This window comes from Maylandia zebra, linkage group LG18, assembly GCF_041146795.1.
Source record: "Maylandia zebra isolate NMK-2024a linkage group LG18, Mzebra_GT3a, whole genome shotgun sequence".
Classification (NCBI taxonomy): domain Eukaryota; kingdom Metazoa; phylum Chordata; class Actinopteri; order Cichliformes; family Cichlidae; genus Maylandia; species Maylandia zebra.
Window position 1 is genome coordinate 23,104,222 of NC_135184.1, and position 24,489 is coordinate 23,128,710.

Here is a 24,489-nt window from a genome sequence, read left to right on the forward strand (position 1 = left end):
TCATAGTTCAGCAATACTGATCAATCTAATAAACTTAAACCTACACCATCCTCCCTATTCTGGTATTTTAAAGAGTACTTAGCATAAATATTAAGCAACCTAACTAATAGGGTTCCAACTCCCAGCAACAACAAAAATAAATAAATAAAAAATAGGGAACCACCCCTCACGCTCCACCTCATGATGCTTAATCGACGTAATCAACCTTAATTTGATGCAGTGTGAAAAAAAAATGCACAGAAATCAATTCTTTTTCAAGAAATATTAAATAGATTCAACATCTTCAACAAAATTGCAGACTGCACAGATGGTACCTTCCCAAAGGAAAAAGTACTATAGCTTACTAGGGTATATTAGACTTAACAGTTACTATATGCAGTAATGGACTTCTATACATTTTACATCAGATTAAAACTTTGGGTGTAAGATTCAGATAAATATTAAATAATTAAAAGCGAGACATTTTAAATGAGAATAAGAAAGAAAAGTATGTCTTTGTGCCCCCTTTTCCCTGTTAATGCCCTATCGGCCCCCCTGGCTAAACTTTGCTAGATCCGCCCCTGCACAGTTACCAGCGTCAGCTACGTAGAAAAAGATCCTCGAGTAGAAAGTAATATTAAATACATTCTAACAACAGCTGATCAAGCTTAAACGTGCTGCTGTTGTTCAGCCGCTGGTTTCCTCTTTCTGGTGCAAAGTGGGCCAAAAGCAAACAAGAGACAAGGACTCGCGACAGAAAAGCCGATCAGCTGATCATTAAGCAGTTTCATGATTGAAGTAGCAGCCGGAGAGCGAGAGGCAGTCGCTCGTTAAGCTTAATGCAGGAATGCTTTACAAACATTCAGAGATGGACTTACACACTTGCTTTACTTCTCTCGGGATAACTTTGTCGGAGATGAAATGCCGGGTTGCTAGCGAAGCTCCAAATGCTATCCAGACCACCGACAGGTCCCGCATGCCACAGCCGCTCTATCACGTGATGCATACTGCTCCGACGTGCTAACCTGAGGTGAGTTACGGCGTGTTGCAAGTTTTGTGAGGTGCTTTCGTGATATTTAATGGATCGGATTACATTTTTTATTTTTCTCCGATATCCGATCCAGTAATTTAGGTCAGTATCGGACCGATACCGATACGTAATATCGGATCGGTCCATCTCTACTCAAATCTCAACATTATTGAAGTAGAGTGCAATCAGCCAACATCCAAAGCTCTGTTTTTTCTCTGATATACTGTATCCACATGTTTGTTTGCAAATCGCTCCACATGTTGTCCATTTTCCATTTGCAGAATGTAAAGAAATGAGAGGTGGATCAAGATTTTTGCATGTAGTTTTTGTATTTTTTCATGTGAAACATTAGTGTAGAATTGTGATAACTGGGGAATAATTTTAAGTGTTTTTTCATCTATGTCATCTATAAAAAATTGAACACTAATGATTCAGCCTGTTTGTTTTTGGACTAAAGTCTGAGGTAGCACAGCACACAGACATATAAGACATCCAGATCAATCAAAGGTTTATTGATTTGGTTGTCGTTAGGTTAATTGAAACAAAATCTATAAGTTTAAGCATGTCTGCTTTCATTTAACTTATTCAACTAACCTTCTACCTTCAAAGATAAAGTCAGAACATCGTGTCATACAGACCTCCTCTTACACATACCAACAATACATTTTCTGTTACAATATGTGATGCAGGAACTGCTGCTGAGCATTCTCTCTCAGCTCCACATGTATACACCCTTGTATGATTCACACTGACTGAGCTGAGGGAGTAGATGCCTGCAGCCCTGTGCAGGCCATCTAGTTCTGAATATCATCTGCAGTGTCTGTCTACAATTCCCCCGAGCGCCTCTGTACAGAATAGCTCTGTCCCAGGAGAACCTCCTAGCTCTGCTAAACGAGTGAGCAACTTTAAATAACAAAACTGCTGAGTCAGTATTCTGCAATGCTAAAAAGTTATATTCAGTTGGAAACGAAAAGGGGGGGAAGCACTGAATAAGAAGCACCAGTAGAGGACCACTTCATACATACACTGTTTTTGTCTGGGTTAATAAACAAGTTAAGTCATTTTCCCAGATAAAATAAAATCAATATGTTTCAGTAAAAATAATAATGATCAAATTCTAGAAATGGAAATTCAATTATTCAATTCAATTAAAGACTGTGTAAATATTTCATTGCTACTGTGACATACTTGTTTGTGACACTCGGTTTATTATGAACTACAAATAGAGCGACATCCACCATTTTTGCATTACTCTAAGAGGAGCTGTCACCTTTTACGAGAATTTTCAAACACGTAAGCCATAACTGGCCTGAAAGACTCAGGCAGGAAGTAATTTACCTTAAGGGGGGGGGTTAGACCTGTATGGAAATTACACCTGTCATAAGAAGTGGTAAAATTGTACCACGGGGCAGAGCTGACAGGAAAATCTGCTACGCTCTCCATATGAAAAAAGTGCACTCTTAAGAAGATGTCAGGGCTTGACAGACCTCCACAGCCTGTACTGCTGTGATACCTTTTACACAGAGGACTGTGCCAAGGTGTTGGCTTCCACTTACTGGTTTTATTTAGCTTATATGAATGGTTAGTTTGTATTTCCCACCGGCTGTGGCAGTTGCAGAACATTTTAGGTCAAACTCACACTACCATCTGTCAAAGTCATAAATCCAATGTGACAAGCTGTCAAAATCAGCTGTTCTGTTGCGTCCTGCGATGTTTCCTTGAATACTGCAGACTATATTCTGTAGGTCATGATGTCTGCTTTTCTTGCTTATCTAGAGTGTACAGCACTTAATGTATGTGTACATTTCACATCCCTAACCTAAAAATTTGTACCTAAACCTATTTAAACACCTATTTAAAGAGCAATGTTACTTTCAAAGTAATCAAAGTACTTTTTTTCATGCTGGCGCTGATGTAATTTTTTTTCATGTTTTTCTTTTAATCTAAAAGTTTGAGAGAAATAGCTCTCCATGGTTTCTGTATATTTCCTTAGAAAAGCACACACATTTTCAGTATTTTAGCCCCTTTTTCACTTAGCTTTCTTCTCCATATTGTTACGTCTGTACTTTCCTCTTCTTTTCTCTTCTTTCTCCTCTCATACATCATATATCTTCTCTCTTCCCCACTAGGTGGTGAGGTAGCAACCCCAAGGTTCACTCAGTATTTCCGTGGTAGCCTGTCGGGTCTGACGATCCGACCGGGTCGCATCGAAACCCAGAAGGTTATCTCCTGTTTGCAGGCTTGCAAAGAAGGTCTTGATATTAACTCCCTTGAAAGCCTCGCTAAGGACATAAAGGTGCGTGGAAAAAATGGATTCATTCAACTTATTTCTCCGCAGTAACAGCCAACTGCATTTGCATTGGTCTAAAAGGAAGAAGGAAAGCACCATAACTTATTTATGTGCCGCTTTTAAGTTAAAGCGCTTTCATTTCCATCTCTGGAATATAATGGAGTTGAATTTAAGACGTCCACATCTACATGCTTTTTCATAAAACCTCCACTCATCATCTTATTGATTTACTTTTGAATCTGAATGAGAACAAGTCGTTTGTTGGTTTTTCCCAGTTTCATTTTAACCCGGCCCAGTCTGTGCTGGTGGTGGAAGGAGAAGATGTGGACAGCATCAACACGGCCATGACCAAGGTCTCCTACATCAATTCTCGCCAGTTCCCCACACCAGGCCTCCGACGGCTGCATATCACCACTACAGTACAGTGAGTGCACATTTACTCTGACAGTGCGTTTTTATCTCAGCTATTTAAGAGACGAAACACACGCCATGGCTTTTAAACATCCAGCTTTCGTGCACCTGTTCATAACTGAGGAGCTCAGCTTTGGAGCAGCTCTGCTGGAAGTACTGTGAGTTAACATCTTGCTCAGGGGTGCATTGACTTTGAGAGACTGGTACTCGCTGTGCAAGCATGCACACATCTTGTGGAAATCTCGTGGGACCAGATTTATTCATGGAGGAGGAATACTCAGGATGTTTTGTGCACAAACATTTACTGGAGACATAAAACAGCCTGTCATAACATAAAGCATTAAATCTTGTCCTGAGATGTCTTCATGTATAGTGATTTGGTCATTAGCTTAGCTTCCTGCAGTGGAAATCACACCTCTGTAGTTTTCAGTACACAGGCTATATAATTATTAGCTAGATAACATACTGGAGTATGTCACCCCACATTAGCCTAATGAGCTTATCCCAGCTGCAATGGGGAAAAGGAAAATATTCATGCAAGCACTGAAGGAACAAGCAAACTCATCACTAAAAGGCATGAGCTGACCAGCATGTTCGAACCTAAAACCTTTCTACCCAAAAGCAAACCACAGCATCAACACGCCGCCCGCCCCCCTGCAACTGTTAAAATTAGATAGCCGTCCTTACATTCAGTGTGTAATGGAGCGATTTAGGGACCTGTTTGATGTGCAGAACAGCTGCACATTTAATGCTTCTGCGTTTTGTTTTCTTTTTTAATTTCTGCCTGTTTCTTTAGACATTAAGATTTAAACTCTTTCTGACATTTTAATGTTTGTGAAAATCCCCAGAAATCTAACGTAAAATGTTTAAAGAAGGTGGTCAGCATAAGATGGGTAGTGGTCACAGGCAATGCAAACAGCTACAAACAGAAACAGTGGTGAGCAAAGCAGCTGCCAGAGCCGAGCTCTCAGTGAGATGGCGTAGGGTGGATCATTAGTGTAAAAACTATTAAACCAATAAGCAGGCCAGCTGTCCCTGGTGATTGCAAAGACCATATTGCTAGAGTCTATTTTGTTATGTTTTCCCTCTTCTCTCTCCCTCTCTCTTCTTGTGCTTCCATCTCTGCCTTTGATTTGATTTGACTTGATTAAATTGACTTTGTTCACTAGTAGCAGCAGCACTTCAGGATGATGATGCCAGTCACTCAACCTGCCGCTCTTTCAAGTACTTGTCCAGAAATCTCCTGCATGTTATTATTTCCCAGTACTGCAAACAGACAAACGTGTTCATGAATTTGGATTCATATTCGGTTGGCTTTTGGTGAGCTGATATTTTCTATATTTTCACCACTAGACCGAAACCTTACATTATATATTAAATGTAGTTGATGGAATAGACAAGTAGTAGGCTGATTATTTATTTTCCCGTGCATAGACCAAGACAGATGATGTGTACCTGTATGATATATATATAGTGTGCATGCACCGCCAACTGTTAACTGTTAACAAACTAAAAAAGATACAACTGAGGGTTTTGTTAAACAAATTCACAGAGAATTCACTTTCTCTTTCCCTTTGAGACGAAACATTCAAATAATCTTTTTTTATCTTGTGCGATAATGAATAGTGAATTATGTCTTTTTTTAAGATTTCAGTGGTAATTGTAAGTGGCACCCATGTTTGAATTACTACTTTGAGACTAACTCATTCCTGCGTTTCTTATCGGATCATTATTACATCCCAGTACTGATATGGATTTCCTCTACGGGGCTCATGTCTGACCCGATCTGCCTCAAAGCACTAAGCTGTAGCACATTGAATGCAACATGCTTGATTGCATATATAGATATTGCTTACTGTCCCAGAGAGAGAGACTTGTGTCTAGCTTGAGTGCTTGGTACATGTTCACGTGTCTTACGTCTTGTCTCCACAGCCATGCAGCACCTGTTCGTTTGTTGAGCAGCAAACGCAGGCGGGTCAAATCAGCTTCGTGCTGGTCGATAAAGTGAGGCGAGCTCCAGGAGCAACAATAGAGGCTGTCTGACTCTGACAACACTTCACTGCGCTCCTCGAGATAACGGCAGATAGATCCGCCTTTGCACTCAGCAGATATGTTGAATCCGCAGTCCGTGAATAGGGAAAAAAACAACAATATGTAGTCACATAACACATACAGTGTTCAGAAAATTCTTTAAGACGTTGTGTTGTTTTAAAGCCGCGGGTGTTTGCTCCATGTCACAAGCCCTGTCTGGCTTATCAAGTAGCTTATCAACATTTTCTTGGGCCATATCCATCTTTAAAATATTGCCTGTACAACAGGTACAAAAACACCTGATATGTGTAGTTAAATTAAAAATGATGTTGGACAGGGGTGTAAAGTTCTGAGATTTCTGGCACCCTTTTGTTAGCATCCACGAGTTGGACTGTGTCCATCTTGGAGGCTGCTTCTTGAAGGGTGGCAACCTTGTCGCGCTGACAGTGTACACACAAACAGACTGAAATAGTACTCAGCGGTTGTACCCACTGCTGTGGGAACTACCACACTGCTGTGTAGTAGTTCCCACAGCAGTGTTGTTTCCAGGACACACACACGGACAAATTTCAAAGTGATGCACTAGAGGCCATGTGGTCAAGGCAGGTAACAAGCCAAGATTGATCTGAGACCTCAAAAGCTAACATCCCCTTTTGTGGATTTCATTTCTTTATACGTACGTGGGATGTTTTTATGTGCAGGTGAGAGTTCATTGTTGCTCGCTTTCATAATCACACCGATTCAACTTAAGTCCAGTTGAAACTGGGTTTTTCTATAGTGATATAATCTACTTACAACACAATAAAACCGACATAAAAATGAAATTCACATCCTTTCATAGAATTTTTGTCCAGAATAGAAAAGATTTTCTCGTGATAAAGCGATGGAAATTATTTTTAACAGGAAAAACTGAAAGAAAATCTTTTGAATTAATATGCACTGTACATGTTTTCATAAAGCAGCTGGCCTGTTTGATGAGTGGGTAAAACAAACTCAATGGAGAATTTGGTATTCTTGCCAGTTTTTCTTTTTTGTTGCCAGCCTGTTCTGGCAATCCAACAAACCTCAGAAGTGGTAATTAATTATGATGCCTTAGTAGAAATTGATTGCACAAACAAACCACCTCAGCGGCCACTTAAAGCCCCTGAAAACGTATTTTCTAAACCAGTTTTTCGCTAAGAGGGATTGAATATGCATAAATTTCTAAGTTTGAACTGTTAGTTTTTTTCTTCATACTGGTGTGAAATGGGCAGGCACTATTAGCACTGCAGAAATCTTCTTACAGCCCCAAAATTATTATTATTGAAATTAAAATAATCTTAAAAAGCTCTAAATACATTAGCATTTAAAAAGAGGTTTTATTGCATGCAATCCTACGCAAAAGTCTAGAGCCAACCCTTTATTTCTTTATATTTCGCTAGGAAGATGGGCATGACAATGAAAAGTGCAGTGATCCAAACATACATGGGAATAAAGCATATAGTAGTTCTTAAGCTCTTCTTTGGATGTTGGTTGCATTCGGTTTAGATGATTCTTCCTGTTTCCTCCCTTATGAATGGCTTCTTCCACTGAGACCATTTCTAGCTTTTTTTGGTGTGTGTGCCACTTCTTTTGTTTCCACTTGACACACTGCACCCCACGCCAAGATATGTCAAGCACTTGGCTAACAGCTCTTTGGAAATCACTTCATTGGTACAAAAAATACGATTTTATTTCAGACTGTGTTGACATTTTTTGTAGAGTCGACTAAACAAATGGCAACAAAATATGTGTTTGTGTCAGGCTGCTAGTAACAAAGTGCCCAAAGATGCAATTTAAATTGTTTCTTTACTAAGTTGTCTATTACAACACTGGGTCATCCCTTGAGTTTGGTACCTTTGTATAAGGACTGAAAATGAGTGAAAAAGCAGCCAACGTCCAAAGAAAAACTTTGAAAGACCTTCGGAAAGCCTTAAAGTTTGAAGTAAAATATAAAGAAATGAGGGGTGCCTTGAAACTTCTTCACAGTAACATCAGAAGTGAAATGTTGTAGGGGTAAATTTGAAGGAAGAGTACATGAAGAGTATTTTCAAGGATGATGAGATTGAAGCTGGAAATTGAAGGAGTGATATTGAACGCTATCAGTGTGTGTGTGCCCTCAGAAATGTATTTCAGATACATTTTTTCTTATCTAGCCCTAAAAGTTTAGGCCTTTAAAACATATTTTCTCAACATCATGAACACAAAAACAATATTTTCAACCAAACCTAGCACTGTTTATGGTTTAAGATTTTTATTTTTGCTATTTTACTGTTAGCCTGCTGTGCTTATAGGTTTGCAGTGTGTGAGGTTCAGTTGGAATAAAGAAATGTCCCTGTCGCTTCCTGAGCCTTTAATTCAGAGCTGCGGTACTTAAATTATACAAAAGCAAATACGCCGCAGTGAAATCAAGAGACGTAAGCAGTGAGGCAGCAACACAGGTGCTGTCCTACCCTGTAACCTTTTCTTCTCCTCTTCTGTGTGTGTGTGTGTGTGTGTGTGTGTGTGTGTGTGTGTGTGTGTGTGTGTGTGTGTGTGTGTGTGTGTGTGTGTGTGTGTGTGTGTGTGTGTCAGGTGTTTCGGAGAGGACACATGTCTCTCCATCCCAGACATCAAGGCAGTAGTTATGGTGCTGCCGCCCAGTGAACCGAGAATCACCATTGCTGGATCTAATCGACTCGTCAGGCCTGCCAGCGACCTCCGGGGCCCGCTGGGTGTGGCACCTTTCAAAGAGCTTCACATCACAAGCACAGTAATGAAGGGAGATGGCTTCGGTGGACGTGAGTGGGCTGTTATAGATGCTCTCAGCTTATATGTGCATCTTAATGATGCTTTAGTTAATTTACAATCATCTTTTGCTTTTCTTTCTGTTGAGGTGTTTTATATTCGACCATATATGTGTTGGATATTTGACATCTTATCATTTCAAACACTTTCACACTTGTGCGATTTTGTGTGCGTGCATGCAGCCCGCAGGCCAGGAGTGATGGAGGTAATGCACAATCTGGACTACTGTGATGTTCTGGTAATTGGAGAAGAACTGAATCCAGACAGAGAAAGTCTAGAGATTCAACACAGTGCTCTGCTGGGAAAACACCTTGATGCCACCAACTCCACCTCTGGAATATCAATTTATGGTAGGCTGTGTGACCTTCTGCAGTCTCATCTTAGGGAAAAATCTGGAAAATGGCGTGCCCTTTAATCAGCAGTCAGACGATCATACATTAAGAAAGATGTAAAGGTCCCTGAGACATGTCCCTGTCGTTTAATTACAGGCTTATTTATGTCGCCAATATGCAGTTCTGCTTCATGACATGTGTTGGATATTAGTAAGGCATAAATCTTTTTCTGTGTTACAAGGTGTGGACTCCATGGCTCACTATGAGCAGGCACTGAGGCAAGTGCGCTACAGGAACTGGCGACCAGCCAATCTGAGTGAGAGGAGGTTCAGACTCACCTGTTCGGAGCTCAACGGTCGCTACACCAGCAACGAGTTCAATTTGGAGGTGAGTTTGATATATATACATTCTTATCTACCAAGTGTCTCTGTCTTATTTTTATGGTTTATTTGTTTTATCTTTCAATGTTACCCTGTTTCGTCTTCTATTTGTTCTGCATAGGTCAGTGTTCTTCACCACTCGGCACCTGTGGAGCACGCCAATCACATGGCTGTCCAGCCCCAGTACATGAGACCCGTCCATCACCCACTCATGATGCACTCGCTCAACTCTCACATGTCAGGTAAGACACAAATAGAGTCCAGTTCATTTATAAAGCGCTGGTCCTTAACAACGGTCGCCTGTGGGTGACTGTTTCTCAGGAGGTAGAGCAGGTCGTGTACTAATTGAAAGGTTGGTGGTTTGATTAAAGTAGTGAACACTCATTTGCTGCTGATGTGTTCACTGGAGTGAGAATGTGTGCCGATGTGAGATAGATAGAAAGCACTTAGATATAGAAAAATACTTGTGTGAATGAGACATGCTGTCTTTTATCCTGTCCTGGAAGAAAGGATAAAAGCTGAGCAGTAGTTGGTCACTGTGGAAAGGAAGAACTCGCTTTAAACAAGAGATGTTTTCCAACCAGGGAATAAGGTTCCCCCGTGAGGTACTTCTGCGTGAGCTGGGGGGGAGGACATGGACACAATAGCTAAACTAATCTGAAAACAACTGATTGAAAGCTTTGATCAGGAAGGTAGCTTAATGTAAAAACTAACAGTTGGAATATAGCTAAAAGTATAAAAACCAAGTGTTTGATAAATGTACGCAAGCTAGCTAACTGTGTTGTTTAACAAAGAAGATACATAAGATAGATAACATAACAGTAAATAAACAGTTGAATAGCAAAATTGTACATTCAGTCACTACTGTGGCCCCACTGCAATTTCTAATTTATGATTCTAATGAGCATTTAGTTTACTTGTACTCTGTTACTCCGATGTAAAGCATTTTCATTCGTTTTTTACAGGATCGTTAGAGAACTTAAGGGAAACGATGAGTATCATAGGAAACCACTGTTATTATTATTATTGTGTGTGTGTGTGTGTGTGTGTGTGTGTGCGTGTGCGTGTGCGTGTGTGTGTATGCATAATTACTTTAATCACTGTTTTTTACAGGATCGGCACCTCCTGCAGCCACAGTTGTTATCGTGGTTTGTATCGCAGCACTGGTAGTGATCGTGGTTATTGGAGTCTACAGGATCCACGCCACACATCAGGAAGGGTCGAGAGAGGACGAAGATGAGGTCAAAGATGCTGAGGAAGAGTGGGACAACTCTGCGCTCACCATCACTGTCAACCCCATGGAGGTAACTCTGAAAGATGTGGTTTAGCATTTAATGCCATTATCAGGGTATTTTCTTTAGAAGAAGGACAGAGTGGAAGACTGAAGATAATGTCCACAGTACTTGTTAACAGTATGAACGTACCTGCAGTTGTGTCGTTTATACGCTGATTTTTGTTTGTTGTTCTCTAGAACATAGGAGGACCTCAGGCTCTGGGTGATGAGGTAAGGCAAGAAGAACATGAGGAGGAGGAAGAAGAGGAGGAGGAAGAGCTGGTGGGAGGAGTGACAAGTGTTGAGTCGGAGAACAGCGATGAAGAGGAAGATGATGATGAAGGGAGAGAAGCTGCTAAAGAGAGAAAGCAGAAGGGGAAACTCGGATGGGACAGTTCCTCCATAACATACTGATCACGAACATGTAAACATTAACACATATGTGCACAAACACACGCTCATGCACATTCTCATCGGACACACACATAAAAATACACAGCACACACGTATCAACCAGACATTCCTTCATGCTCTGTAAAGGTATACACACACACACACTCTGATGAAATAATTTACAATCTGTTGCTGGAAAATACTCTTCGAATCTTCCCATGTTGTCATTTTTAATGTAACATCTCCCCCTGCTGGACGCAGTCAAACTGACTGAATGACTGAATGGAAATCGTTGTCTGTGTGTGCATCATTATTCACGTCACAACCAGTAAAGCAGAGAAAAATATGTCAAACAAGCACAGTCGAGTCATTTATTATGTGGGCACATTATAAATTCAGTCCCAAACTCTGAGCCACGAGCCAGATCTTAAATGATGTGACACTGATACGAAACACAAGCTTAAAATTCACTTTTATCCCAGTGTTCAGTATGTGTATCGTATCCTCCGTTACTTTTAAATCTTTTATCCATCAAACTGATTGTTTTTATCAATTTAACAGCAAGGTCTATCCATCTACGCATCAGCTAGTTCATGTATCTGTAACATCTTTACGTAGAATTCCCATGGCCCTGATAGTAGGTATGACATAGCTGTGCTCTCTCTGTGTTTCCTCTCTTCTCAACCACAACACGTTTATGTCCTTAAAGTCTGTGGTTCTGTGGCCTGGACACTAAAGAGAAACATTCCACATTTGTCCTGATTTACTGCATGTACAGAACAAAGTAGAAATATCAATTTTTAAACGGAATCTTTCATCTTTGAGTTCCTTGGATTATCTTGAAGCTAAAACAGTCACTTTTCCATTAGCTTAGAAGCTGATTGTTTGCATCTGTGTGTGTGTGTGTGCCAGATCTATCCGTGCTGTGGCCCAAATGTTTACTGTTTAGGAGTAGCTAACTTTGGTTTTTACTCAGCACATGCAGTGATACAGAAATGTTGCAGTTTGCCACTATGACCCCATGTTTCCTTTGGTTTTATCCATAGTAAAGGGAGTCCTCTATGCAATTATGGACCTACCATAAAGGATCGGTGCACAGAAACAGGGGTACTCCAGATATAAGAGACAGATATAGAATTGATGCAGAACAGGCTATAATATCCTGACTTTAGTGCCTAGTATTGATCATTTTCCAGAAACAATATACATTGCACTTCCCATCTATCAGTCAGTAGCATCTCATCTTAGACCTGCCGGTTTCACAAACACCTAACTTGTCACGAGTTTATCTAGTTAGACTTGTCTCAGAGTCAGGCCGCTGTGATGTCTAATGTTGTGTACAGCGTCCTTGAGCAAATAAAATAGCTTTTGATGCCAACAATTTATAATGAGTTATATACTGTAGGATCTCGCCTTTAGCAAAACCAACAAAGTAGGATTTTCTTTCCTATTTTGTTCAGTTGCAACAGGCGCGTCTGTGAAACTGGCTGCAGAAGTCCACATCTGCAGCTTGTAACACAGGCTTTCATGTCAAAGCAAAGGACACCCACAGATATCAGCGTGCTGTTTTTATCCCTCATGTAAAGGAAAGTAAATTCATTGTGCAAAGTTGTCGGAGCGCCCGTTTGAAGTCGTGCGTAGATGTTGACAGAAACGGTGGTAAATTTAGGAGAAAAGAAGCAGCGCTTATACAGTATATCCACATTCCTGCACAACTTCACCACAGCTACAAGAAGAAGTGGATACTTCACTTACAGTCATTCCTCTTTGTACCGGCGTCATTACTGATTAACACTCACTCTGACAAAATTAAATTCCAGTTTGTTTAAAAGCTAAAAGAAACCGTGACATTCCCATCTCTGCTCACAGGAAAGCACCGGTCACACGTTCGTGTGTGGACAGTATCTATGACGACCTCTCTCACTGAGCTCTCTGATACTATGTGTCCTGCTCACCTGTCCCTCCTTCTGTTGGCCTGTGGTTGTGATGTCATCATTGTGAAATAACTGCCTTGTTTCCTTTTTCCCTCCCTCTTTGTCATAATATGCTTCTGAAGATTAAAGATTAAAAAAAGGTTCTTTTACATATAATAACAAACCCTGTAAAAATGTTCAAGACACTTATTTTATATATCAGTTTCTTTTTCTTTTTGTAAACTCTGTGGTTGGGATTTCTCTCTCTTTAGTGGTCATCCCACTGCTTCCTGTATATTGACCAATAAAGACTTGTTTTAGACTCTACAAAGCTCTCCTTCCTGTCTCTACGCTATACACCTGACCTGATGTGCACTGTGTGTGCATGCGTGTGCGCGTGTGTGTGTGTCGAGCAGCTTATAAATTGAATAATTAATGAGCTATCATTGTAGGTGTTGGCCAGCTGCATGAATGCATCATGCTGGAGCTGGCTGCCTGTGTGTTTCATTTGTTTTCATTACAGGCTTACACAGACAGAGGCAGGTGGGGTTCACATGGAATCACTGTGTTTATTCAAATTGCCTCTGAGCCAAAAGGAAGGAAGATGCTCTGTGTAATAGATTTTCAATCTGCAAAATGGTTCGTGCACGAGGTGAGCAGTTTGAAAACCCAGAAACAAGAGTTTTTAAAAGGTCCCAAAATAAATTGGGGGGAACTTTGAATTTTCAATCACTTACCTGCATCTTCTGTTTTTTGGAGGGGGGACAATCCTGAAATGATCCTTGTCTTCATCCCTTAAAATAATCACTGGACTGTTTTTCATATAATTGCCCAGAACATATTGTATGTGCATAGCAGGTTATTATTAGCAAGGATTATTTCTGCATATTCAGTCGTTTTAGGACCCCACGTGCCAAAACAGCTGGGTCATACTGTGCCACAAGGTGCAGCACTCAGCTGACGCTACAACAATTTGTCAGCCTCTCTCTGTTTCTGTCAGCGGGTGCAGGTGTAATTGCAAAGACTATCCTTTATTTCCTTCATCATCATGGTGTATCCTCTATCAGACTCGTATTAGTCAAACCATTTCCTGATTCCTTTCTGTTGTTTTTCATGTTTCTGCCTTAAGCACTCTAGTTTCACCAAAGGATTGAAGCTTTTTATTGTCTAACCTTTGAGCTATTTGCCCGTTTTTGTTTAAATTTGGAGTTTCAGGTTTCACAGTTTCTATTTTCATATGCGTAGTAAAGGCACAGGCACAGTTAACAGCACACTATGATGGGACCGACTGTTTCTTCTTCACTGAACTCTTCACTCTGTGTGTTTGTATTTAATCATTACATCTAACGGGGGTCATTTGTCATTTGTTAGTTGAGGTTTTCTCTCATATTGTTGTAAGGTCTTTATCTTACACTATAAAGCACCTTGAGGTGACTGTTGTTGCGATTTGCTGCTATATAAATGAAATTGAATGTATGTTCTTATAACTTTTTGGAGATTTAATCAAATATGTCATATATATCAATATCAACATGTCACAAAAGTGGTGGCACCATTATTGGGAAAACGCTTTTTCCTTTGGTCACTAGAGGGCGCTACAGCAACAAAAACAAAAGCGCCTTGCCCTAAACAGCTCGGCTTCACAGCTGCTTGTTTGATCAATTTCTTAGATTAAAATGTTTATTTGTTTTTTTTTTGTTCTTACTTTTTCATAAAAAAAGATAAATATTAATCTAAACTCGTGTAATATTCATTTTTATTGAATTAGAAAAAGCTAAATGTTGTGGTAAAGATTCTCACTGATTGGGATAGTGTGCATTCAGTGATGCAATATTGTGCAACTGGGACATATTGAAAACACAACAGTTGTGAATCACTGTGCGTGTCCAGAGCGAGGGAGACTGCTGCTGCTGCCCTGGGGTGTGCAACATGTTCAGAGACACAGCTCTGAACATGATGTAATGATTGTGCCACAGGACAACAGCTGTTTGGAGAACAAGAGCAGGTTTATGCTGTATATAAAAATATAGATGTAGCTGCTCAGTGTAAGGTAACACTGATCCGATCATCTTGGTTACCTTTTATAGTCGCTTTGTCTTATCCAGGAGTTGGGAATCAGTCATACAGCTCATGTAACATCTACTTATATCTGACTTCAGCTGGCTAAATCCGCAAAGAGCACTAAATGTCAGCGCAGCAGCAGGTCAGCTGATCACAGTCTGTACACAAAGAAAAGAAATCGACTGAAGCGCCCAATGCAACATTTTTACTTGTTTTTTTCTTTATTCTCGCCCCCTGCCAAATCTCACATTAATACAAATACATACTAAATACATGCAAACCGATCTTACAAGGTTCAGCTCACAACTGTGAAGCATTACTGCCCCCTGCTGGTGGAAGGCCTAACTCACCTTCCAATGACTGCACGTTGAGAGATCAGTTCTGCGAAAACTCCACAAAAAACAGAAAACTGTTACATGCACGGTTGTTGGCTGATGAAGAGGAACACATACCAATATGAATTTATGCGCTGTTAAACAGGTTGTAAGTTTAATCTTATCTTGCAATATTTTAAAATGAAACAAACAGCCACTTGTCAGCTTTCCTGCAGAAAGCCAAACTGTACATGTAACTAAACTTCACACTTGGTTTTTGCTGTAACGATGTTTCTTGGCAGTAAATCTTATATTGTTGGAAAGCCAGTTTATTTCCCCTTAAATGATGCCACATTTGTAAGACAAATGCATTTGTGAGTTGAGCAGCAGAGTTGAGTGTGTGGGCTGTGTCCATGAAAAACTTGCCAAATCTTCTCTGCCAATGCCAAACAGCTTATTCTGCTGCTGACTCTTCTTCGGTGTCGTTTAATGGATTGGGTGATTGAAGTCTGAAGAAACAAGAAACATATTGGCAATTTTAAAAATGGATTCATTTAGCAAAAAGGGGCCTGAGTAGCATATGGACAAACATACACCACCACAGCAGCCTGCCACAGTCTACTCATGCTGGTGACCAACTTGGTCACACACTGCTGTGGGATGACATCCCATTCTTCAAGAGTTTGGCACAAACAGCACGCCCAGACTGATCACACAAGTTTTCAACAGGGTTGAGGTCAGGACTGCAGGCAGTAGGTAGTCTGGGATAAACATGGAGGTCAAAGTTTGGTTGTCCATGGCAACGAGATATGGGATTGCCTCTGGTTGCAGACATCTCTCTGCATTGAGATTACTTCCCATGATTAAAAGCCTTTTTTTCCAGCGAGGGAGATGCTGCCCCACACCGTCACACTTCCTCCACCTAAGGTGTTAACCTATTAGTGCATAATCAGGATAGCTTTCTCTGCGTCTTCTCCACCTTTTAACCTTTTCATCCAACTATTGTAGGCAGAATCTGGACTCCTTACTGAATATAACATTGGCTGTGTGAAGTTTGTTCCAGAGCTGCTTCGTAGAGAGCCGTCGGTCATATTGTCCCACAAACCTTAACTGCAAATCAGTGGCAGACTGCCCATTCGGTCTTCTTAGGACGGCCACTCTGCAGCCCGTCTCTGACATCGTCCATTATATGGAACTCATTCTTCAATCTGGAGATGGTACTTGGGCTCACTCCAAATAACACTGCTCGAAGTTGGCCTATTTTACAGGCTCTATCCAGATCAGTCAAACGTGGCATGCTTAGAGGAGACAACAACTGACTGCTGTAGCAGGGTCCATGCTCACAGACGCTGACTAAAAGGTGCTAATCAGACGCCTGATAGTCAGCCCCGGGTGGGAACCAGAAGCTCAAAACAAGGTTCAGCAGCAAAATAGGCTGTTTGGCAGAGAAGATTTGGCAAGTTTTTCATGGGTGCAACCTGCATACTCAACTCTGCTGCTCAACAAATGTGGGACCATTTAAGTGAAATAAACAGGCTTTGGAACAGAATATGATTTATTGCAAAGAAGCATTGCTACAACAAAGAAATAATCGCACAAACACAAATTTCCTTACTTTTTGTGTTAGGCTCACACATGCCAACACGTGTGTTGGCATGTGTGAGCCTAAACTAAAGCATATTTAACTTTTGTCATTGGCGCTTTGATGTCTCATAAGCATCCTAAAATGACTCTTAATTTGAAGTTTGCAAGAAGTGTTCAGAAGCCTCAGCGTGTGGTCAGTCAGTGGTGATCCCACAGAGCTTTTCATTGACCGGCACTCATTAAAGTGGATCTATTAAACACTAAGATCTTGTGCATATAAAGAGTTGCAGCTTTGTTCTGGCTTGGTGTTCACAGTATTGCTGACTGTTCACTTCTGTACACACTGGATCCCTGAGGATGAAGAAATGCAATTGACTAATTAGTAGCTTAATGTGCCTTCTTAACTGAAGAGCACCGCATGTTCAATAACACTGTAATGGACCTCAGAGGTGCCAGAATGCAATTAATAGCTATTGACTTTGTTCAGCTCTTTTACTGCAAATATGTGTTGTTGTTTTTTATAGTCTGTAGATCTCTTGATTGGCTTTTTCACTGTAAATTAATTTAATGTTGTTGTTCCCCGGCAACCTGGCCAGAGTGGAATTGAATAACCGATGGATGGATGTATGGATGTTCCCCATATTTATCCAAAGACAAGGATATGCTAACACTCATGATCAAGATATGCAACTTTAACACTGAGGGATGAAACCAAGTGGACAAAAACTGTCACGCTCTGACACACATCAAACACACCCTCTGGAATGGGTTAGGATATTTAAACACAGGATTAACACAGTTTCATCCTGTTGGACTGTTCCAGCATTGGCTGGAAAAACTACGGACATATAGTATGTGTGTGTTTCTGTGCTTTGCCTACTAATTTTCCGACACACTTACAGACTTGCACGCACACAGTCCCTCGTATGTGTGTCACACACCATAGCAACACCATCAACCCTGTTATCAGGCAAAGGGTCCTGTTTCTCATCCCTGTTCTTTTCCTTCGCGTTTCAACCTGTCCTCTTGTTTTGTTTTTTACTTCACTAATGGACCGCTGCGTGTGTGCTGATCTGCTGGGGTAGATGAGAGGCTGCAGTGCAAATGCACGTAATTATTATTCTTCTGGCTAAGAAGTAACATTCTCCTTGCTTTAAGGCAAAGTGGGAGTTCCCTCTTCTCTTTGTCTCTCTGTGTTGATTTTTTTCAGGGCTGGTATGAGCACACTGAAAAACACTGTAGCGCCACAGCCAAAACAGCCCATGCAGTCCCAGATGGTCACAGTCATAACAGTTTTATGTGATGAGTGCTCTGGCTCGCTCAGCTACATTGGCAACACATAATGTTTGTTTCCCTCAGCACATTTGTTCAGCGAGTCCCTTTTTTTATCTAAAAACTGATGACAGGAAAGCAAAATATTGAAGGATGTCGCTGCTGTTTATTCAGATAGCTCTCCACTTTAAACATTTTCTCTCCTGGTCTTTATCGCCACTCCGAGGCCAAACTATCTAACTCGGGGAGGAAAAAAGGAAAGGCGCGTTGTGTTGCGGACCCTTTTCACACCTCTGCTTCCTGCCCAAGTCCCAGAATAGAAAATAACAGCAGCTTTGTTGCCAATTCTCTGCTTTAGCGAGCATGAGGGTCAAATGTTTTGAACAGACTGGATACAGCAGGCACTGTATTCCTCTAAGGTCAGATATTTTATTTTAGTATAAGCTAAAAGGATTTTACTACCGAAGACATGATACTCATGCTTGCCTCTGCTGTGCTCTCCAGATTTTTGTCACACCATACATTTCACTAAGCTGCTTTACTTTTTGCTCGGACACTTGGCGAGAGCACAGACGTGGAACTGGAGATATTTATATGAGGTCATTTTCCAAGCTACACAAGTTTGAAATTGTTGTGTGAATTGATCTCGAATGACTTTTGTGTTATTTGAGAGATGCAAGATATTCTTTGGGGGCAGATTGAAGTGAAAAATCTAAAAGTAGAAGGAAGGCTTGTTGTCTATAATCCATCATGGAGAAGTGCCTGTTGTTGTAATAACATTTCACATATTTTCTACTTCCATGAAGGAGGTGAGTCTCCCCAGGCCAGTCTAAGTAAGGTTGTGGGATTTACTTTAGTTATTAAAATTATTGATAACTGCAAGGATGCAGTGAATAACAATGTTAACCATCCACCAATTTAAATGTATATATTTTTAAATTAAAGCATTGTTGTCTCTGAATGTAAGATACACACAGAGATGTCTTTTTGAATTTACTGTCTCATATTAAAAACAAGATTACCAGATCTGCTGTGGAGTTTGAGCAAGATTTATGCTCATGTGACTCATTAGGCAGATAAAACTGCTGATGGTCTGCCTTCTGTTAGACATAAAGAGTCTGTGAGTGTGTGTTTAAGGATACACAATGTCCTGTTAAACTAAGTGTTGGATCCATCTATGGCAGGATGATGACGCAGGAGGATCATTACATGGTCTGTCTGCTATTGATCTCCAAAACAGTCCCCTGTGTGCTGAGATATGGTGAGCCTGGACCTAATGATGTTTCAGTGGGAGTCTGATTTCAGATTGTGCAGCGGAAATATGACGCCTAAAACCACAGTGAGCCTCGGTAATGTTTGTGTTTGCGCTCCGGACGTTTTAGGGCATCGGTATCTCTCTCTGGCTGAGCGTGAGCTGTATTTACAGCTGCAGGAGCTGATGAGTACAGCATTAGCCGTTTACATCCTCAAGTGGAAACTGCACACTTGACAAGAACTTACAGCTAAATACTTAACAGCCCAATTTTGCCTACCAAAGCCTTGCTTGGGAGATAAAATGCTCCCGGAGATGCAATTAAAGATGCTGAAACTGTCGACCCAACGGACTCGCACCTTATTTATTCACCTTTTTTCTTGTAAGATGTGTTTAGGCTGACTTTAGCACTGTAAACGCTCCTGCAGTCTGCTGTTTTCGGGCCCAGTTTACGAGATGAAGTAAAGAAGAGAAACACAGAGATTTAGTTTGAAATTCACTTGGCTTTTATTCACATTTCATGTCTGTTGACATCTCAACTGCACTGTCTGTCCATACATTCGACTACGTACGTGAACAGGTCCTTTCCTCCCCCATCCTAACCTACAGAAACAGGAGGTAAGACCACCGCCATCACAAATAATAATAATATTAATAATAATAAAATAATATTAATAATAATAAAAGCAGCATCGAACAAACAATTTTTAATTTCTCTCCCTTCATCGTCAGCATCTTTGCATTTAATTTACCTGAATGTAACCATCAATGATCAGTTTAATGAAACAAACAGAACTAGCCTGTTATAAATAAACATCGTCTTCCTACCGTCATCAGTCAGACCCCCACACTCACAATAACAATAATAATATTAATAATAATATTAATGAAGGATATAAACCCAAGAGTAAAAAAAAAAAAAAATCAAACCAAAAAAAAAGTGACTTAAGTCATTAATTGGAAAGAAAACGTGATTGGTCTTCAGTGAGCACGTGTGTGGTTGTGCATTGGTCATCTGCATCCTATTATGAGCCAGCAGCACATCGCCCGCGCCGCTACAGCCTCGAGTCGCGGACCGAGTCGGCTTAGATCCGCCCCTGTCAGTTTGTCGTTCGTGGTCATTAAGACAGTTGTGCGGCGAGCGCGACGGATACCGTCCGCCCGCGGTGAGCTACAGCAGGGTGCTACAAACAGCGGCAGGTGGCGTCTTCGTGCCAACAGCGTGTCCGGCCCGCGACCTGCAGCTCGCAGATACATTCGTGCACTCTGCAGCTTCCTGTGATATACTTTGGTTGTGAGATGACATCGTAATACATAATCTAGTGTCTGGTGAGGAATGGTTCGCAGTGCCGTAAAAAACAAAACAAAGAATCAAAAAGAAAGTAAAAAAAATTCCAATACTTTACACAACAAGCATGATTGGCCCCTTTCAGACACGCAGAGCAGTTCCACTAAACTAAAAGTCTGATGACAGGCTGCTGATTATTGTTGGTGATCGTCAGCTACATCTGCTACAACTGAAAGCCTCATTGCTCCAGAAGTTTTGGGAGCTCCATATTCAAACAATCTGTAGTTTGTAGGGCAGTGAAGTACAGTTAATGAGCTCAATCTAACTTATTAAAGTTGTTTATACATTAAATACACTTAATTTCTCAGCTTTTGTTCAGCTATGATAGTACCAGATTCTGTATGTGAAATATGCAAAATCAAGGGACAAGATTTTGCTTAGTGGGAGCACTCCGGTTTCAGTTAGTAGTGCACATGTTGTTGGAGTTCTACTGATCAATCACATTAGAGCAAGCTTTGGTTGCAGAGACTTTGCACACAGCAAAGGATGAATCACTTTACTTTTTTATAGCTTTTTGAAAATTCTGCACCATAAACAAAAATCGGCAGAAATCTCAGCCTAAACATCCGTTTGGTTAAATCAGTCGACTAATTCAATGATTTCCACACATACAGGATCAGAAACATCCTGTATGTAAAACGGTTTCCATATAGCTCTACTGGAATCTCATAAAACAACAGTAGATTAAAATCTGTCATATGTTAAAACATCTTAAAACTGAGTGAGAACTAGTGACTCCCCCCCGGCCTTAAGCTAATTTTTATTATCAGTGCAAGAGAGCACTTTTTCTTCATAACGTGACGAACATTATGTGCGTGTATAGTTGTTACGAATATCTTTCTAAGTCTTCATTTAAAAGGGCCAGAAATGCTACATGTCTGAAAAGGGCTTATCTTTTAACTAATGTCTCTCTGAAGCCAGGACATATCTTTTGGCATACTAACTTTCAAACTGTGCATAGAGCCCATTAGCCACACTTTGATGTGCTCTGTATGCAGTGTGAGCTTTTGGTCGCGGCCCGATGTCAATCTGATAAAAACATTAGTGCTAAAATCCTTTTGGACATCTGGACTCTGCAGCCTGCGCCAGTGGAGATCACGAACACTCTCTATGGGATCCAACAGCAATGATAATGGTCGCTGACTGCACGTCAGAAAGGCCTCCGTGGATGGGTTTAGTGTGCTTTCTCTGTGCTGTTTTTATTCCCGTCACTAGGTGGCGGTGGTCGTCTTACCACAGTCTTTTCGACTGCTTAACCACGCTGTGCCATCTGAGGATGGGCTTTTATTCTGGATGAGTGAGACACTGATGGGACGCCATCATTAAGAATTTATTTCAAGTTCTGCGCGAATGAAAAAAAGCAGCTCAAAATCCAAAAGAAGCTGGTGCTGTCCTATTCTTTGTTTGACCCCCGTCAGTTCAGACACCATCTTTATATCCATCCTTTTAGAAATCTGCAAGAGCTGTGGCGCTCCCACTGTGGACATGCTTGCATCGATCATCCATCTTCGGACTTCCTTGTATTCCCAGCTGGCTCTACCGATGTCAGTCACTGGTACTGGAGGTAATTTTTTAAGGACTGGGGCAGAGGAAGGCGCTCGATCTCTTGAAGCCGGTCCCGACCTAACGCCACTCTGGCCGCACGCCGACACAGGTCCATCAGAGGAAGAGGCTCAGCTGAGGAGAGGGGAAAACGGAGAGGTTTTGTTTAAAGTTAGAGGAAAGTCAACATATTTGACACAAATAACTGAAAACACGACCTGCACTTAAAAAAATGCCCTTATGACCATCTGCTTGATGTCCACGTTAATATACCTCAGCCATTTTTTCATGCGTAACACCTCTTTATGTTTGTTAAACATGAATAGATTAGAAAAAGGAGAAATGGGTCATAGAGGGTGACGATGCACACCTTTAAATATTTACACTTTCCACACGCTGGCGCCATCAATGACACCTTAAACGCGCCCACTACTTTAAACCCACTGAAACGGAGACACATGCTTCTCGACTTGCTCTCCCGCTGATTAAGAGCACATTTGAAGCAGGCTGCTGGGTTATAAATACACTCATATCTTGCACAAAGTTCAAACTAGTCCACATCGGTGTGACACTGTTACATCTCGTCTACAGTCAAGGTTCCTGGTCAACCTTTTCTCTGACCTTCAGCTTTAGTTAAGGAGGTAACGGATACTGGAGGCGGCGGTCTAAGCAGTTCGACACAAACACAGCAGAGGACGAGAGGAGACTGAACTGTGCTGCTGTTGTCTGTTGTCTAAGACACATGAATTATATTTTACATGTGTAATGAACTTGATCACTTTTCCACCTAAAAATATTGGAACTACATAATGATGAGAAATTTCTTAAAAAAAATTAAAAAAACAGATTCTCTAGTTCTACGTTCTCTAAATTCTGTTTTTACTTTATTTTATTACTTTTGTAAGCATAGAGTAAACACAATATCTCTAGGCTCTGTGATTTCATCTGATTTAAAGAAATCCACAGTACTGTACGAGTCTTTAGCCACCTCATAATTCTTTATATGTCGCAGGGAAAAACAGGAAACAAGTGCAGTGACTCATTGAAGCACGTGCAAACATACGTGGAAATACAGCACATGAGACAAGTTGTACAATTTGAATGAGTTTGAAAGTCAATATTTAGTACGGCCACCTTCATTCAGTCTGAGCCTTCTTTTAAGTAGTCCTCAGGAATATTTTTCCAGGCTTCTTGAAGGACATTTAAAGCTTTTCCTTGGATGTTGGCTGCCTTTTATTCTGTTTTCTCTCGAGATGATTAGACTGATTCAGTCTGGGCTCTAGAGGGAGGACAATCCATTCCATCAATTTTGGGAAAATCCCAACACCACTGGCTGAAATGCAACCATAAACCATGATAGAGCCTCCACCGTGTTTTACAGATGGCAGCGGACCCTTACTGCTGCACCTCTCTTCTGACCTCCTCCATGCAAACTGATGACGATTTGATAACCAGATATTTCAAATTTGGATTCGGCCTTTTCTCCCTGTTTCCCTTCCTTAAGAATGGCTTCTTAACAGCCACCTATTATTTCATGTGTTATACATTTCTGGAGACAGGGTCCAGTCTTTTGCACAGTACTGTAGTTTCATGAACTCAGCCTATCAACAGATTTTTAAAAGCTTCTTTTCAATTACAGACAAAAATATTAACCAGGTAACTGATAAAATAACTTATGTGTGAATGTCAATAATGGCTAGTTATATTTAATGTAGTGGTTCATTATTGTTATAAAATAAGTCAAGAATTAAAAAAGAAACATGACATATTAAATGTATTTGCCTCTAGAGATTACCACACAGTGTTGAGCTTTTAGCAGCTTCCAGAATATTAACCAATGACCTCGTGTAGAATAAATTGTAAGCTGTGTGAGATGCAGGTAGGATGCAGTTGTTATTTCAGTGTGTCATCTCATGTTCAGGTGAGATACGCTGTAATTAGACTGTCAAGTTGTGGGTTCTGCCTTGCAGACAAACAATAATTACAGGCTGGTAACTTCTAAATGTTGATACTTAAGCCATTAACAACTGGTAAAAGATTCAAAAGGATTCAAATATACCACAATCATACCCAGGTTAGCTGGCAGTCAGGTAACAACAAAATATTAGTCAGAAATGTCACAACTAAAATTAGAAACTGGGTCACCTGCACCAGTTTACTGAAATGTCCCCATCAGTGAATATCTCCTCTTATTTAAAAGAATCGCTATGTCATGAGCTGGAACAGGAAATGAACCAACAGCTTTTATGGGAATTATTAGAGACAGATGTGACTTCACT

The 24,489-nt window shown here is 40.7% G+C and overlaps 2 protein-coding genes across 12 annotated transcripts in view; one reads left to right on the forward strand and one right to left on the reverse strand.

The window, feature by feature from the left end:
- The window catches only part of clstn2a (calsyntenin 2a), a 162,300-nt gene extending 150,732 nt beyond the window's left edge, over positions 1–11,568 (forward strand). Inside the window, exons 11-18 of the mRNA XM_004542435.4 lie at positions 3,139–3,305; positions 3,575–3,723; positions 8,334–8,539; positions 8,729–8,896; positions 9,120–9,265; positions 9,380–9,500; positions 10,372–10,562; positions 10,730–11,568. Of these exons, the coding sequence (XP_004542492.1) occupies positions 3,139–3,305; positions 3,575–3,723; positions 8,334–8,539; positions 8,729–8,896; positions 9,120–9,265; positions 9,380–9,500; positions 10,372–10,562; positions 10,730–10,945 (1,364 nt within the window). The 3' untranslated portion in view covers positions 10,946–11,568. The remainder of the gene's footprint in view (positions 1–3,138; positions 3,306–3,574; positions 3,724–8,333; positions 8,540–8,728; positions 8,897–9,119; positions 9,266–9,379; positions 9,501–10,371; positions 10,563–10,729) is intronic.
- Positions 11,569–19,809: 8,241 nt separating this feature from the next.
- The window catches only part of LOC101465127 (SPRY domain-containing SOCS box protein 4), an 87,519-nt gene continuing 82,839 nt past the window's right edge, over positions 19,810–24,489 (reverse strand). For all 11 annotated transcript variants that reach the window (XM_012916882.3, XM_004542427.5, XM_004542429.4 and 8 more), the window contains one exon: positions 19,810–22,345. In XM_012916882.3, coding sequence (XP_012772336.1) covers positions 22,218–22,345 — 128 coding nt within the window. In that variant the 3' untranslated portion in view covers positions 19,810–22,217. The remainder of the gene's footprint in view (positions 22,346–24,489) is intronic.